The sequence below is a fragment of the Mastomys coucha genome, unplaced genomic scaffold (assembly GCF_008632895.1).
Source record: "Mastomys coucha isolate ucsf_1 unplaced genomic scaffold, UCSF_Mcou_1 pScaffold5, whole genome shotgun sequence".
Lineage (NCBI taxonomy): Eukaryota > Metazoa > Chordata > Mammalia > Rodentia > Muridae > Mastomys > Mastomys coucha.
This window is the reverse complement of record NW_022196911.1, coordinates 111823753-111839914: the sequence shown is the minus strand read 5'-3', so window position 1 is coordinate 111839914 and position 16162 is coordinate 111823753. Positions and strand designations below refer to the sequence as shown.

Genomic DNA, 16162 nt, shown 5'->3' with positions numbered 1-16162 from the left:
TTACACATGAAACTGCCTGGGCCTGGTGTCTGCAGACGCTTTCTGCCGCGACTCAAAACCCATCAACAGCCGTGAAGGGCACTTACCCTCCTCTAGTTTAGCCTCCACACTTGTTTCATTTCCTTTTGTTCCTTACACTTGCTGTGTCACTGAGGATGGCTCTGCCTTTCCACAGTCTAGAGCCCTGGGATCACTGCCTGAGATACCAAGGCCTGCCTGGCTCCCTCCCCCCACCCCACCTTTTTGGAGGGTGGAGGAAGAGTCTCATTATGTAGCACAGACTTGTCTCTAGAACTTGCAGCCATTCTCCTGCCTCAGCCTCCTGAGTGACAGAATTCCAGGGATGATCCCCCACTTCCAGCTTGCTCCCTTTCTGACCCAGAAGAATGAGTCAGGTGTGGGGCATGAGGTCTTAGGAATAAGTAAAGGCTCTGTCCTCCATGTGGAGGAAGAGTCTCACATCCTGGTCCCCCACAGGAACAGCAGCCCATGGGAAATAAATGCAGAGCTGTCAGAAGACCCTAGGGAGAGAGGTCACTATTTGGTCATGGCCAGGGTTCGTTCAGAGGGCACCTCAGGAGATCTTCAAAGTCTGTCATTGCTCTCCCTACCCCAAAAGGAGTACCTCAAGGAGAAAACAGAGTTACTGATTTCTCCAGGAACCAGCAGGGTGGGGGTTGAGTTCCCAAGTGACCTCTGGGGACGGGGGACGGGGGAGGGGAGACCTCCTAGTCTGGCTGCTAGCTGCCTTGTCCAAGGGTGGTGGGGGCGGGGGACCTCCTAGTCTGGCTGCCCGCTGCCTTGCCCTGGGGCAGGGGGTGCTTTCTCTCTCCTGACCTTTATCTGCTCATGGATTATTAACTTGGCTGGGGCCCTGCTTTAAACCCTCAGGAGCTGTGGCCGGCTGAGTCTGGAAATTCAGAATACTTTCCCACTGGACAGGAAGCCCGGGCTTGCGGGCAGGCAGGGCTTCAATCCAACGGTCAGGGGCCTGGGCCTGGCCATGGAGAAAGCTGAAATACAGATTTCCAGGACCCACACTGGGCAAACTAGATTATAAAGGCCTGGGTGTTCCTGCCCTCCCCCCTCCCACCCCCCCAATGAGCCGAGTAGGCTCATCACTGAAGGCAGGGAATCACTCAAACCATACAGATAATGGGAGGCGCAGATAACCCATCCGGCATCCATAGCCTGCCATGCTGCAAAACACGGAGCTAGACACTTTCCTGAGGTTAACTGTTCTGCCTACCACCTCTGATTCACCGGGACCTCAGTCCTCAGCCCACCAGTCTCGGATCTAAGGCAGGGCTGGGTTCCTTAGCCTCAACTTTCCAGTCCTCAGATAAGCTAGAACTCTGCCGACCCTCCTATCTCTGCCCAGTGCTACTTCACAGTATGGCCACCTGGAGAGAGAAGTTGTCTGCTCGACTCAAACCTTGCCCAGTCTGAGACTTCAGAGAGTGGGAAGCGACAGGGATGGGCCTGAGAGCAATGGTTGCGGATGGGGTGGGGGAAGGGGTGGTATTTAAAGCAGGATTTGGTCTCTGAAAGACATGCGCTATCCCCATCCCCAGGAGACCTCCAGTCTGGTTCAGAGCCCTTCTAGTGTCAAGGAGAAGGTCACTATGAGGAATTTCTGGGCAGGTGCCACAGATGGATTCAGACATGGGACTGACTGGGAAGCAGGGGGGGCACCCACTTTCATCTTTGGCTCAGGGGACCATGCCGAGAGACACCCTCTCCACACTCCTGCCCAGCCAGTACGTAGAGTCTAACTTTATTGGCAGCCAGCCTGGGCCGCGGGCGCTGCCTATTCTTCAGGGTACTGCTTGAGTGTGAGTGAGGCTCCACTGCTGACCATTACCGCAGGATACAGAGGTTCGAGGAAGGAGGTGAGGAATCGGTAGAGAAGGCTCACGTCGCCTGCCACACCGTAGAAGGACAGGCAGCCGGCCCCAAAGTCCAGGGCCACGCCGAGCGTGTGGTAGTAGGATCCATGCAGCACCGTCTCTGTGTTATTGTGCCACACGGAGAACTTGAGCGAGTCCCACTCCAGGCACCACGAGTAGGGGTTTCGGCCCAGCAGGTAAACGATGTTGCGCCGGGAGCGACTGCTCAGTTGAGGGCTGCGACGGTAGGTGACTCCCAGGCACATCCAGGAGTTGGACACTTCAGCCTCCCAGTAGTAACAACCTTCGGACAGGCCTGGGCAGCACAGAACCTGGGGCCACTGCTTGAAGCCCGGTAAAGGACTGGTGGTGGTCGAGGGTTCCAGAAGGATGCCCAAGTTCAACACCGAGTGCGTTTCCTTGAACAAGAACAGCTCTTCGCTCGCCGTGCAGGGGTCAAAGTTCAGGTTGCAGTAATCTAGGGTTAGGGATGGAGGCGCAAGGGAGCCACGGTCATTGTTCCCAGGACAGGGTGCTGGCTAAGAGCAGACGTTTGCAAAGATCTCAGTGGATGCTTCTACCCCAGGGTCTTAGAAGCAGTGTCCTTTCTACCTACTGGTTTATTTTCATTGACTGTATTTTTGTTGAGCCCAGGTTAGACCAGGCTGACCTTGAACTTGTGGCAACTGTCCTGTCTCAGCCCCCCAACTGCTAGATTACCACACCTGGCTTTATCTACTTCTTAAGTAGCCCAGCCCAGGTAAGGCTGCACCAGACAGCCCCTGTACAATGTTGGATTTTTCTGGAGGTGCTGGGGAGCAGGGGTCGTCCTCCTGCTTCCCGCCAGATCATAACATAATAATTTTTTTTTTTTTTTGTATTTTCAAGACAGGGTTTCTCTGTGTCCTGGAACTCACTCTGTAGACCAGGCTGGCCTCGAACTTAGAAATCCGCCTGCCTCTGCCTCACAAGTGCTGGGATTAAAGGTGTGTGCCACCACCACCTGGCATAATCATCTTTCTTATTCGTCCAGGACAAGTTTGAATGAGACTTGGAGAGAGTGAAGGATTCCTGGCTGTGGTGAACCAGAGGTCAAAAATGTTCTACATCTGACCCTCAGTATCTCAGAAGCCTTAGGATTTGGTCCTAGAGTCAAGGTCAGGGAGAGGTCTTATAGGGACATCAAATAAGTAGATGCTTGGAGTCTGAGGAATAAATAAGACCCTCAGGCTAACCCTCAGGAAGTTGGCAGCCATCCAAATAAGGGTGGAAGCCTCTACACCCAAGGTCCAGGAGCCAGGGAAGAGCTGTTTCTGAAATAGGAAGGGACAGGTTTCCCCCTCGTCCTAACAGGGTCTGGAGCCCAGGCTAAGTCTCTCTCGGGTCCCTAGTCTGAAGTGAACAGGACCTGTCCTGGAGGCCGGAATGCAGATGAGGCAGGAAGTCCAGGCACCTAGGAGTCCTCCCTCCTCTCCTCCCCCAGGTTGGCCTCTGGTTTGAGAACTCACTCTGGAGCAGCGTCTTTCTGTCCACAGTTGCGGGCAGTACCTCATAGGAGCTCATCTTGATGCCTGGGGAGATGGACAGGCTTTGCTGAGGACCCCCTTCTAGACAGAGGCTTGACCCATCCTGGAGCCCATGTGACCTGGGAAGGGTGGTACACAGGGAGGGCACCACAACCACTGGAGATGGAGGTGCCACTCCCAAGTTCCAAGACTCCAGACCTCTCAGAGACTGACCCTCCAAGAGCAGCTGGTTGATGAAGCTAAGCCCTATGTCCATCAGCCTGATGCGGAGCTGGGCCAGGGTCTCTGGCAGCTGAAGGAAGCTCTGTGTCTCCTCGCAGTTGGTGCCTAGCAAGGGTTCCACGCAGGCAGGGAAGTGCTTCAGTTTGGGGAACTCCTGGGATGCAGAGATGAGCAGCTAGGACCCCATTAGCCAGGGCTCAGGCGCCTGCCAGGGGCACCCACCTCCGTGGGCAAGGGGAAGGAAAAGTCCCATTTTCAAATGTGAGCATCTCTCTCCTAGTTCTTTGGGTAGCTTAGGTTAGGGTTTGAAAGGTAGCCTGGCTGCTTTAGAAAACAACAGGAGGGTTTGAGTCTAGCCTTTAATTGCTAAGTTTATCCTGTTGTCCAGAGAGGGACAAGGAAAGCAACGATCTTTGAAATCTGTCCAGGGATATGAGGGCAGTTGGTCAGTGATAGGAGGTCCCTGGGCATTAGAGAAAGTCACTGCCACTTCCTGGTCAGCCACTGTGCCTGACACTTCCCCATCCCTGCCTTGGCTTCCCACCCCACCCTCCCCACCCTTCAGTAACACCAGGAACATGACTGAAGAGGAATATGGATTTCAATACATAGACTGACTTTGCCTCACTCCTGCCTGTGGTTTGGGGAGAGACTGAATTACACACTCAAAACCCCAGAGTGCTGCCCCATCCTTTCCAGAGGATAAAGAAGGGATAGCTGATAAAAGCAGCGGGTGCTGATGAGAATTTAGGATGCCGACCTGGGGCTCTTAGTCAGAGAGCGGGCAAGGGTGATGCCGGCCCTGATTTCTTTGTCCGGGGCCTGGTACATCTCTCTCTGTAGAGAAACAGGGCTTGGTCTCCAGGGGGTCTTGCCTGTAGGAACTGCTCATCATTTCTGTTGTCGAGCAGGCTGTGGAGCCAGACGCTGTCCCCCTCCAACTTCAGCAGCCGGTTGTGGCTTTGCTGGATAGAGTTGCCCAGCTTTCCCAGGGCGTCCGCCTCCTCTTTCTCCATGAAATTCAAGACCTTCATCTGCAGCTGTTTAATCTCATGGAGGATCTCTGAGAAGCAGGTGTTCACCTCATCTCGCATCGTCTGAATGAGTTTCTGAGGTAGACGTGTAGGGAGGTACCCCTGAACCCTACTCCTGTACCCTACTATACTGATCCAAAGATATCTCAAGTGTCCTGTCTCTGTTCACTGTTCTTTCTCCCCACAATTCCCTGTAGCTTCTGGGAGGTCCCAGGGGCCCCGTGGAAGACACTGGGATAAGCCTGGGTTGAGGTAGTGGTAGCTCGCCTTACCGAGAGAAAACTCACTCGCCCGTGGTGTTTCTGGCTGTCTGAGGCAATGATCAACATCTGATTCTCCACATTGGCCTGAATCTTCCGAATTTCCACCTGGAAGGGGTGGGGCAGAAGCAACTAAGCGCCCTGATTCAGAGAGTGGGTCTCAGAGAGACCTGACTTCCAGAAGAGATGTGCCCCACGCAGTCTTAGACTTTAGTGAACCCAAGAAGAGCAAGTGTCTCTTTTCGTCTTTTCTTGTTTTCCTTTTAAGGATTTATTTTATTTATATGGATACACTGTAGCTGTCTTCAGACACACCAAAAGAGGGGATCAGACCCCGTTACAGATGGTTGTGAGCCACCATGTGGTTGCTGGGAATTGAACTCAGGACCTCTGGAAGAGCAGTCAGTGCTCTTAACCGCTGAGCCATCTCTCCAGCCCCCTTCTTTTTTTCCTTTTGGAGATAGTGTTTCTCTGTGGAGCAGCCCTGGCTAGCCTGGAACTGGCTTTGTAGACCAGGCTGGCCTCTAACTTAGAGCTCTGCCTGCCTCTGCCTCCGCGGAGTGCTGGGATTAAAGGAGTGCGCCGTTATGCCTGGCTGTTTTTTTGTTTTTGTTTTTGTTTTTGTTTTTTTTTTTTGTTCTGTCATTGCCTGAGATTCTGGCTCCTTCTTCCTAGAAATCAATTTCTTTGTTCCTAATAGTGATGACCAGAGGGCTTCAGGACGCAGGAAGGAGGAGCAGGGAAGGGATCAATGGCTTGAGCTAGTTTGCAAGTGGTGAGGCCCCGTGTGTGTGTGTGTGTGTGTGTGTGTGTGTGTGTGTGTGTGTGTGTTTTGCCTGTATGTATGTAGATGCACCACGTGTGTGCCTGGTTCCGATCTCCTGGAACTGGAGTTACAGAAGGTTGTGGCCCTAGGAACTGAATCCAGATCCTCTGCAGGAACAGTGCTCTTAACTGCTGAGCCATCTCTCTGCCTCTCTCCTCCTTATTTTCTGAGACAGGTTCTCTCATTGAACCTAGAACTCACAGCTTCTGCTAGACTAGACTGGCAGAGAGCCCTAGGAGCCCTCTTGGCTCTACCTCCCCAATGCCAGGATTAAAGTATACAACCACCATGCCTGGCTTTTTTCTTTTTTTAACTTGGGGGTTAAACTCAGGTTCTTGTTTCATAAAAGCAAACACTTTACTTATTGAGTAATCTCCCCAATCAGTTTTTGTGTGTGTGTGGGGGGGAAGGGAGAGCAGAGTTTATCTTATGTAGCTGAGGCTGACCTTGAACTTGGAGCCCTCTTGCCTAAGCTATTGACTGCTAATGCTACAGGCATGTGCCACTATGCCCAGTTTTGGTTTTGTTTCATTTTATTGTAATTCTTTTTTATGTCTTTGCCTAGATGTAATGTCTATGTACCCCGTGCATGCCTACGGAGACCAGAAAAGAATATTGGAGCCCCTAGGGCTAGAGTTGCGAGCCATCATGTTGGGAACTGAATCCAGGTCTCTTAACCATTCTCCAGGCCCTTGACCTGTTTCTGAAATGAGGTTCTGCTATGTAGCCCTATGGCTATCTAGACCAGGCTAGCCTTGAATCCAAAGCCATCTTCCTGCTTCAGCCTCCCAAATGTTGGAAAGAGATTCACTACAGGGGCATGCACATTATGTTTAAGTCTTAATGGCCTGGAAGTCCCTTTTTTTTTTTTTTTTAAATGCTTCTTTTTGTTTTCATAATAACCTGTTCCTAAACAACCCGTTAAGGCTAATTTCCCAGAAGCCATCCCTGCTGTAGAGCATCCACCACTACCTTCCTCTGAGGACTAGAACACAAGCCCATAGGGTTCGGGAGTGATGCTTAATGAAATGGTTGTAGGGACCTCTGTTCCTGTGGTGAGCTACACATGGTGATGGGTAGGGAAGACTGTTTTAAGCAAGACAAAGCAAAGAAATGTAAGGAATTAGGAAGCAATTGATCATGTTTCTGAGTTCTATTTAATTTTTTTTTTTTTTTTTTTTTTTTTTGGTTTTGGGTTTTCAAGACAGGGTTTCTCTGTATAGCTCTAGCTGTCCTGGAACTCACTCTGTAGACCAGGCTGGCCTCGAACTCAGAAATCCACCTGCCTCTGCCTCCCAAGTGCTGGGATTAAAGGCGTATGCCATCACCCCCCAGCCTCTATTCAATTTTTTTCTGCCTTTTATGCGTATGGATGTTTTGCTCCCAGGGAACTGGAGTTACAGTTGTGAGCTACCATGTGGGTGTTGGGAGTCAAACCCAGGTCCTCTGGTTTGTGCTCTTAGCTGCTGAGCCATCTCTCCAGGTCCTGTCTTCTGTGGTTTCTTAGGAAGAGTAAGGCATAGGCGCGTCCTGCACAAGTGTTTCCTAGGTGCATCTCTAAGAGGCTTGTACATGACCTTTCCTACCCCATAACCACTTCTCATTCACTACAGATAGAGACTTCTGACAAGAGGTTCCATAGCCTCCCGTATTAACTTACCAATGCCTTCCCATGCCGTAACATAACCCATCAGGCTAGCAGCTGCCTAACTTCAAAAAGTATTATTATTGTAGGGGCATGTGTGGGCACCAAGGCTCACATGGATGTTAATAGACAATTTTAAGGAGTACACTCTCTCTCTCTCTCTCTCTCTCTCTCTCTCTCTCTCTCTCTCTCTCTCTCTCTCTGCAGCTCTGACTATCTTGAAACTCATTATATAGACAAGACTGGCCTCAAACTCACAACCATCTGCTTCTGCTTCCCACATGCTGGAATTAAAGGCGAGCATCATGGCCGGGCGGTGGTGGCGCACGCCTTTAATCCTAGCACTTGGGAGGCAGAAGCAGGCAGATTTCTGAGTAGGCCAGCCTGGTCTACAGAGTGAGTTCCAGGACAGCCAGGCCTATATGGAGAAACCCTGTCTCGAAAAACAAAAACAAAAATAAAAACAAAACAAAACATAAGACTCGCGTCACCACACCCTATCCTCCTTCCACTTAAACGTAGGTTCTGAGGATGGAACTTAGAGTAGCAAGCACCTTTACTCTCTAATCCATCTTACTGGCCCTGACTAAGGGTCTCGTCAGACAGATTCTCCTCTCAAACCCCTGCCTTGCATCTCAAGTATTTGGTGCCACAAGAGCCAGGCTTGAATTGTGTTAATTTCCCCAGCGGAAATGTGACATTCTCAGAGCCCGGAGCGCGCCCTTTCCTCAGCTCTCCTCACCTCTTTGCGGGCCCGTTCATCCTCCAGCGGGGTGGTGTCATGGTTCTTGTGTTCCTCCAGTAGGCAGGCTCCGCACACACAGCTGCCCTCCGTGCGGCAGTATAGCTGCCGGAGCTTGTGATGTTTGCGGCACAGGCGGCTCTTGAGGTCCCACACCGGGTCCAACAGCTGGTGGTCCTGGAACAACTGGTCCTCGAAGTGGCTGCGCAGATGCTTCTCACACAAGGAAGCCACGCACTGCAGGCATGACTTGGCTGCCCTCAGCTTCTGCGGAGAGCAAAAGTCACAGGGCACATCTGTGGGGCCAGCCAGGCCCCACAAGGGCCCCGAGGTCTGGCTCTTGGCCTGGGTGAAGCGAGCCACCATCTCCCCGAGGATGGCGTTCTTGCAGAGGCGGGGCCTGCTGGAAAAGGCCTCTCTGCACTGGGGGCAGTAGTAAGTCTCCCCGATGGCAGCCTGGTGGTCCCAGAAACTCTGAAGGCAAGCCATGCAGAAGTTATGGCCGCAGGCGGTAGTGACTGGGTTGCAGAACACCTCCAGGCAAATGGGACAGAGGACTTGGTCTTCCAAAATATGTTGACTGCTGTTGCTGCCCATCAGGAGCTGAAGTGGGGTTCTGGGGGACTGGGAAGAGAGCTGTGAGGGGGGTTTGTCCTGGGCTGGTCCTGAGAAGACAGAGAAAATCCAGGCATGGCAGGGGGCCAGGGTATGGCCCTTTACACCAGGGTCAAGGTCTTGCACATCAAGGGCATGGTTTTTTTTTTTTTTTTTTTTTTGGTTTGGTTTAGTTTGGTTTGTTTTTTTTTCGAGACAGGCTTTCTCTGTGTAGCCTTGGCTGTCCTGGAACTCACTCCGTAGACCAGGCTGGCCTCGAACTCAGAAATCCGCCTGCCTCTGCCTCCCAAGTGCTGGGATTAAAGGCGTGCGCCACCACTGCCCGGCTAAGGGCATGTTCTTTATGCCATAGGCACGCTCCTTTTTATATCTTTCTTTTGGAAGCAGCTGTCTGACCGTAGGGTACCAGGGCTGTGTTATCAGCTACCCCCCATGTGGGTGGGCACTGAGAATCATATTTCCTGGTCCCAGCCCTCGTTGTGGGGGAGGTGGTGAAAGGCAGAAGGAAGGACTAGATGGTATGGGGAGGGGCCGCTCCCTTGGCACTTAGGAGCAGAGGTCAGGAGCTTGAACTCACGTGAAATCTTCTGCATGTCGATGAGAGCCAGATATGTTGCTGCCCTGTGCCAAGTAGGAAAAGACCCAGAGAGACTCAGGCACCAGGACCTACCGCAGCCTCCCTCAGCAGCTTCTGGGAGTGTCCCCCATGCTCTTGTGCCTTACCTGTGGACTGATGACCGCCGTCTTCTCACCTTTCTCTGTGGCTGCTGTTTCATGGTCTCCCTGTCCAGCTGCCCTTTCCTTGAGGATAACTCAAGTTTTGCTGATGTCATAATTCAGGTGCAGCCAGTCCCTGCATCCCACCTGTGATGTCATCAGGACACAGATGTCCCATGGGGCAGACCACAGTGCTATGCAGTACCAACACACTCTACTCCTACATGTATGGGTTCTCACCTCCAGCATCTCCATCTCTCCAGGCGGAGTAGGTGCTAGCACCTAGGGCCACTTACGATTGATGTTCATATTTCTGACCAAAGAGGGAAATGACCAATGAGCAGCAGGAGGATCTGGGCTAACATATGACCCAAGCATCATTGCGGTATTATTCCTCCTCCTCTCCTTTTCTTCAAAGATTTATTTATTTTTATGTATGCATGTTTTGTCTGTCTGTTAGTATGTGCACCATGTGCATGCAGTTCCTGAGGAAGTCAGAAGATGGCGCCAGGTCCCCTGGAACTGGAGTTACAGATGATTATGAGCTGCTGTGTGAGTGTTTGGACTGGAATCCAGGTTCCTTGCAAAAGCACTAAATGCTCTTAATCGTTGATCCATCTCTCCAGCATCTCCCTTTCCTTTTCCTCCCACTCCTTTTCCATGCAGGTGATCAAAGCCAGAGCCTTACACACAGGAGAAAAACGCTGACTTACATCCCCAGGGTAGCCGGACCATTATCTTTTGGGAGATTCTATCTGTTGCTGTCACTTTGTTTCTAACCCTTAGAAAGAGAAGTCAGGGATGGGAAGCTGAAGAGAGCCACCATTGATTGCTCTGATTTAGTTAGTGGCTTGCGGCTTATTTCCTGTCCTTCTGAACCTCACAGGAAAAAGCTTCTAAAAAGTTTCAGGCTGACAAGTCAATTTGCTCCAAAATACTAGCCGGGCTCCTCTTCTTGATCAGTAGCGGGGAACGGAAGGCGCCTCTTCTCATCATGGGGATCCAGAGGTGGCATCTTCTACTAACCACCGAGTCTGCTGCAGGTTCTTTGTGGAAATCTGAGATTAATGGAATTCCTTTTCTTTGAAGTTCTGAGCATCAAACCCAGGGCACTAAAACCCAGTTTTTCACGTTCTGGATCTTGAAAAGTTTCCGGACTCCCACCAAGCAAAAATCAACCTAAAATCAAATGCAGAGTGTATCCATTGCGTCAGCAATAGCGACCTCACTGCTGTCCAAACACACCACGTGCAGTTTGCCTGATATACAGAGCCAACACCATAGAACCACAAACACTGCCTCACATGCCTCTGCTCCAGCTGGGGACTGTTGCATGTTGGGAACTGCAGTGTTTTGACTGTACACATGACGTTGTTCTGCTCTTATGGAAACATAATAGTTTAATTACAAAAATACAAAGTTTTAACTTCTGCATTCCTCAGTGTGTATCAAATTGGGATTCCACTAGAATTTGCAGTTGAAGTTTGAAACCATGATCTTGTGTGCACTGGGCAAGCCATGGTCAGCTGAGCTATCTCTTCAATGGGTTATTTAAGTTGCCAGACTGGCCTTGAACTCATTGCTTATCTAAAGGTGACCTTAAGCCATGATCCTTCTGCCTTAGCTTCCCAAGCACATGGATTAGAAGTGTGCCCAGCTTCCTCATCCCCTCACCCCAAAGTTTGTCTCACTGTGCTACCTGGCCGGATTGTCCTGCCTTAGTTTGGCATGGATAGACTTGGCAGCTTTTGGGTTTGTTGTTGTTGTTGTTGTTGTTTTGTTTTGTTTTCCAAGGGTATTAAAAAATTAAAGTGCATCAATTTTCATGTGTACATGACATTTTGCCTGCAAGTGTATGTATATGTACCATGTGTGAGAGTGTGTGTGTGTGTGTGTGTGTGTGTGTGTGTGCTTGTGTATGTGTGTGGCCCAGAAGGAGCAGAAGATATCAGATCCCCTGGAACTGGAGTTAAAGGGAGTGTAAGCTGCTTTGTGCACGCGCGCACACACACACACACACACACACACACACACTAACAGAGCATGGAGCCTTTAATCCTAGCACTCAAAAAGCAGATGTAGGCAGATCTCTGAGCTCAAGGCCGGCATGAGTTCTAGGACAGCCTGGGCTAAGTAAAACCTTAAAGTAATTTAAATGACTCAAGGGGATGGAGATGTATGTACAAGTACTAAGCCTGTATGTGTGAGGGTCTCGGTTTCCCATCGCCACAGAAAAAGAGGAAAAAACCAGGTTTAGGTTTTCAGGAAGCATTGGTCATACACCGCTCTATTGTTCTTATGGCTAGGCTGTAGAAGGCCCAATGTAGCTGGCTGGCTCTGTCTAGGTCATGGTCATTGTTGTTTGTTTGTTTTTTGTTTTTTTATTTTTTTGTTTTTTCGAGACAGGGTTTCTCTGTGTAGCCCTGGCTGTCCTGGATCTCACTCTGTAGTTCAGGCTGGCCTCGAACTCAGAAATCCATCTGTCTCTGCCTCCCAAGTACTGGGATTAAAGGCGTGTGTCACCACTGCCCGGCTAGGTCATGATCATTGTGTATTGTGCACGGTAGGGAAGGAATGGAGAGGCCCATATGAATCTGAGGACCTGGATTAAATTCCTAACACCCACATTTGGCTGCTCATAACTACCTATAACTCCAGTCCCGGGGGATTCCAATACCCTCTTCAGTCACTGTGGGCACAGAGCACACATGCTGTACAGACATGGTGTGTGTGTATGTGTGTATATATGTGTGCGTACACACACACACACACAAAATTAAAAACAAAAAAAAGAAGACTCTAGCCAAAGGCCAGGGAACCTGGAGGTCCGAGGCACCTTGATCCAGTAGAAGCCAAGCCTCTCTTGAGCCCTGGCAGAGGCCTCACATCTTTTTCTGCCTCACTCTGTCTCAGTCATGCTCCCTGATCTTAAGCCTCAGTAGAGGCTTTGGCCAGTGCCTCTCACCTGGCACATGTGGTCCTCCAGCATCTCTCTATTTGTGGGAGCTAAGGAAAGTTTTGTGAGTCCTGTGTTAGAGTCTGCAGACACCCGCTAGAAACTGGGGCTTCAAGAAAGTAATCTTTTAACAAATCCACACAAACCTAATTCCACCTCTTACAGCAAAAACAACAGGAAGTAACAATTACTTTCTCTTAATATCTTAATATGAAAATTAATATTACCAACATATCCTAATCGATTGAAATCCAAAAACATGAGGAATTAGAAATTTGTTGATTGTCATCCAATGGTCTCTCTAATTTGGTAACCGGAGAACTAGGTCCAATATTATACAACCCATATACACTTTCAGCTTGTTTGTTCCTGAAAGTGTCTTGCTGTGCACAACATAATGGTCTTGAGATCTTGCTTCTCCTATCTCAGCCTCTCTATTAGTAGTATTGTTTATTTCATGTTTTTACACTATACTATGGTTTTCAGAACAGCTTACATATTTTAAAAGTATTTATATACTCAAAAGAAATATAGATGATTAAATTGGGAGGGGGTTTGTAAGAGAACAACAAAGAGTGAGACTGAATGCCTTGCTTGACGATTGTAACTCTTGTATCAAGTTACCACAGTAAGAGCCAAGATTTTAAGCTCTACTAAATACAAAGCAAACAAACAAACAAAACCACTTTATATATTTATGTCCATTTAAGAAAATATTAGTAGTGATGTATTATTTTGAAATATACAGTTAATATGTTTGGAGTTATTTAAAATTTATATTGAGAAAACCGTATTTTCAGTATTGCCGTAGACAGGATCTACATAAGACTGTTAAATTGATTGTTGTTTTATATCAAACAACTTTTATAATGCTCATTTTTATTGTTATAATGTTTTATACATTTTAAAGAATATGACAAAAAAGATATTGTAGGTATTGAATGGGAGGTCTCTGGGAGGAGTTGGGTTACAAAAGGAAAACAATGATGTGATTTAATTCTAGTTACTTAAAATATGTTTTTAAATGTAAACAAATTCAGATAAATTGAAATCATGTAACTTTTCTCATCATACTACAATAAAACTTAAAAAAAAAAAAAAAAAAAGAAACCGAGTTTCCTCCTCTTGCCTTGTAATTCTTTGTTAGACCAAGTACAAACGACCATAGCGCCCTCCCTCCAACAGCCGCTATTTTCAGAATGAATGCTGGTCAGAATTATCTGGTTCTTGATTATCAGTACCCCCGTGCCTACTATCTCCCCACCAGCCCGGCTCCCTCAGTTGCAGCACTGCCTGTTTAAATCCCCACACTGAGCGCCTCACAGCTCTGCACCGGCAGATGGCTTGCTCATCTCGCTGGGAGGTCATCTTGCTCATCCGACCTGGTCCCAGCACAGTGGATGCGCCATCGCTTTGCATTATTAGCGCTCATTATTTGCTCATTAGCGCGCAGTTTACTGTTTGTTTTCCGTTCCCGACCACTTCTCCGGCTTCTGTTGCTGCTTCCTTCTTTTTCTTACAGGTTTCTGTTCTCTCGGAACTTCATCCTGGGGAACCACACACATCTCCCTCGGTAGCGCTAGTCTGTGGGGTAGGGCTGGTGTCCGCGTCGAGGATTTCAAACCATTCCTGCTTGAGAGGCTGAGCTGCAGCCAGACCCAGAGCACCTGGCCCCAAATCACCGTGCAGAGAAATGAGAATTGCATCCACTGTTCCAGGGCCCGCCCTTTAACGACAGATTCAAGAATGCTCATGAGCCACCACTCCACAAACCTCCACGGAAGGTTTGGTTGTGTGACTAACCAGGAATTTGGGGACTGAATCCTGAAGAAACCACCACCACCACCACCAAAAGCCACAGTGCCCGCTCCATTTCCTCCCGGCTTCCGGCTGGGCGCACAGAGAAACCAGGACCTGCCAGGTTTTAGGAAAGCTCTGTTTGGGGGCTGGTGAGACAGGGAAGGAGTGGGGGCGGGGTACAGGGCCTTGCAAGCCAAGCCTGATGACCTGAGTTTGATCCCTGGAACCTTCATGTTGGAAGGAGGGAACTGACACCTGCAGGTTCTGTGACCTCGCATGGGTACCAAACAACGCTGTCAAACAAACAAGTGTCAATCTGACAGTCTTCAAAGTTTTTAGTTTATTTTACTTTTTTTAAGCGATCAAAGGTGGGAGTTTGCCGGGCAGTGGCGGCGCACGTCTTTAATCCCAGCACTTGGGAGGCAGAGGCAGGCAGATTTCTGAGTTCGAGGCCAGCCTGGTCTACAGAGTGAGTTCCAGGACAGCCAGGGCTACACAGAGAAACCCTGTCTCAAAAAACAAAACAAAACAAAACAAAATAATAAAAAGGTAGGAGTTTATTTGCTTGGATTTTTTTAGTGACATAGGCTCATGTACCCAGGCTGGCCTCAAACCTTCTATGTAGGGGAAACTGGCCTTGATCTCCAATCCTCCTGCCTAAGGGCAGGGATTACACTCATGTACTCCACTTAGGCCTGTAAAGGACCAGGGTTATGAGGACCTGTGAGATGGACCGTGGGTAAAGGTGTGGTATACTGGCCTGGTGACCCGAGTTTGTCACTGGATCCCACAGTTGGCTCATGTGTGCCATACCACACACACTTGTGCATCCATAAAATACATAAAATGTCAAAGAGAAAAAAAGAGTTAAAACTGGAATTTGGTATAAGAACATTGATTGGGTTTTGGCTTAAAGAGGAGGGCTGGAAGCCGGGAAATGGTGTTTTGATCCTAGCACTTGGGAGGCAGAGGCAGTCGGATTTCTTAGTTCGAGGCCAGCCTGGTCTACAGAGTGAGTTCCAGGACAGCCAGGACTACACAGAGAAACCCTGTTTCAAAAAACCAAAAATAAAAAAAAAATAAAAATAAAAAAGAGGAGGGCTGGAGAGAGTTCAGTGGTTAGAGCACTGGCTGCTTTTCCCAGAGGACCCAGGTTCAATTTCTAGCTCCTCTCTGGCAGCTCACAACTGTCTGTAACTCCAACTCCAGGGATCTGCTGCTCTCGTCTGACCTCTGTGAAGAGCGGACTGTGGTGGACAGCCGAACCACTCTTACACATAAAAACAAAATCCTTTAAAAAGCACCCAGACGCTAAGAACTAGCTATTTAGGTGAGAGTGTGGGTTTGTGTCTTGAGACTGGGTTTGAGGTAGCCCAGGCTGGCCTCTAACTGACTGTGTAACAGAACAACCTTGAGCTACCGGAAGCTCCTCCTGCTTCCATTTCACGAGTTGCTGGGATGCCAGGCTTGTGTAACTGTGCCCAGTTTTGTATGGGGGAACAAACCCAGGGCTTCCTGCACACTAGGCAACTGCTCTCTCCTGATGGAGCTCTATCCCCAGCCCCAAATACTGTGGAATTTTTATTGTTATAGCTGTGATATTGCTCTTCAATTTGAGAGGAATGCTGGCTGAAGATTTCAGGTCAAAGTAAGACAATATCTACAATTACTTTCAGCAAAAATGCCCAAATAATATCTGTATAAAGCAAAGACAGGTTAACAGTGGTCGAGTTACAGTAGATGGTAGGTTCAGTACTTGTTCGGGGTTTTTTTTTTTTTGGTGTTTTTAACTTGTTCAGTTTTAAGATTTTTATTTCTATGTAAATGTGTGTGTGTGATGGTGCCCACAGAGGTCAGAAGAGAGGCTCTGGGAGCCTCCTGACCTGCTTGCTGGGAAAAGTGAGGCGGTTTTGTTTTTGTCCCATTCTTT

General features: G+C 48.9%; 1 protein-coding gene across 1 annotated transcript; it reads right to left on the bottom strand.

Moving 5' to 3' along the window:
• Positions 1–1756: 1756 nt before the first annotated feature.
• On the bottom strand, positions 1757–9603 carry LOC116078783 (E3 ubiquitin/ISG15 ligase TRIM25-like). Its single transcript, XM_031354101.1, has 8 exons — positions 9483–9603; positions 9337–9380; positions 8145–8809; positions 4944–5039; positions 4513–4746; positions 3629–3791; positions 3398–3460; positions 1757–2367 (listed from the first exon to the last, which is right to left on the bottom strand). Exons 1-8 carry the CDS (start codon positions 9590–9592, stop codon positions 1811–1813), a joined length of 1932 nt encoding a protein of 643 aa, XP_031209961.1. The 5' UTR covers positions 9593–9603; the 3' UTR covers positions 1757–1810.
• Positions 9604–16162: the final 6559 nt, after the last annotated feature.

Coding starts and splice junctions, on each gene's coding strand:
- LOC116078783 (XM_031354101.1), bottom strand. CDS start 9,592: ATGACATCAGCAAAACTTGAGTTATCCTCAAGGAAAGGGCAGCTGGAC. Junction 9,381..9,482: donor CGGCGGTCATCAGTCCACAG/GTAAGGCACAAG, acceptor TACTTGGCACAG/GGCAGCAACATATCTGGCTC. Junction 5,040..8,144: donor ATGAACGGGCCCGCAAAGAG/GTGAGGAGAGCT, acceptor CACCCCTTCCAG/GTGGAAATTCGGAAGATTCA.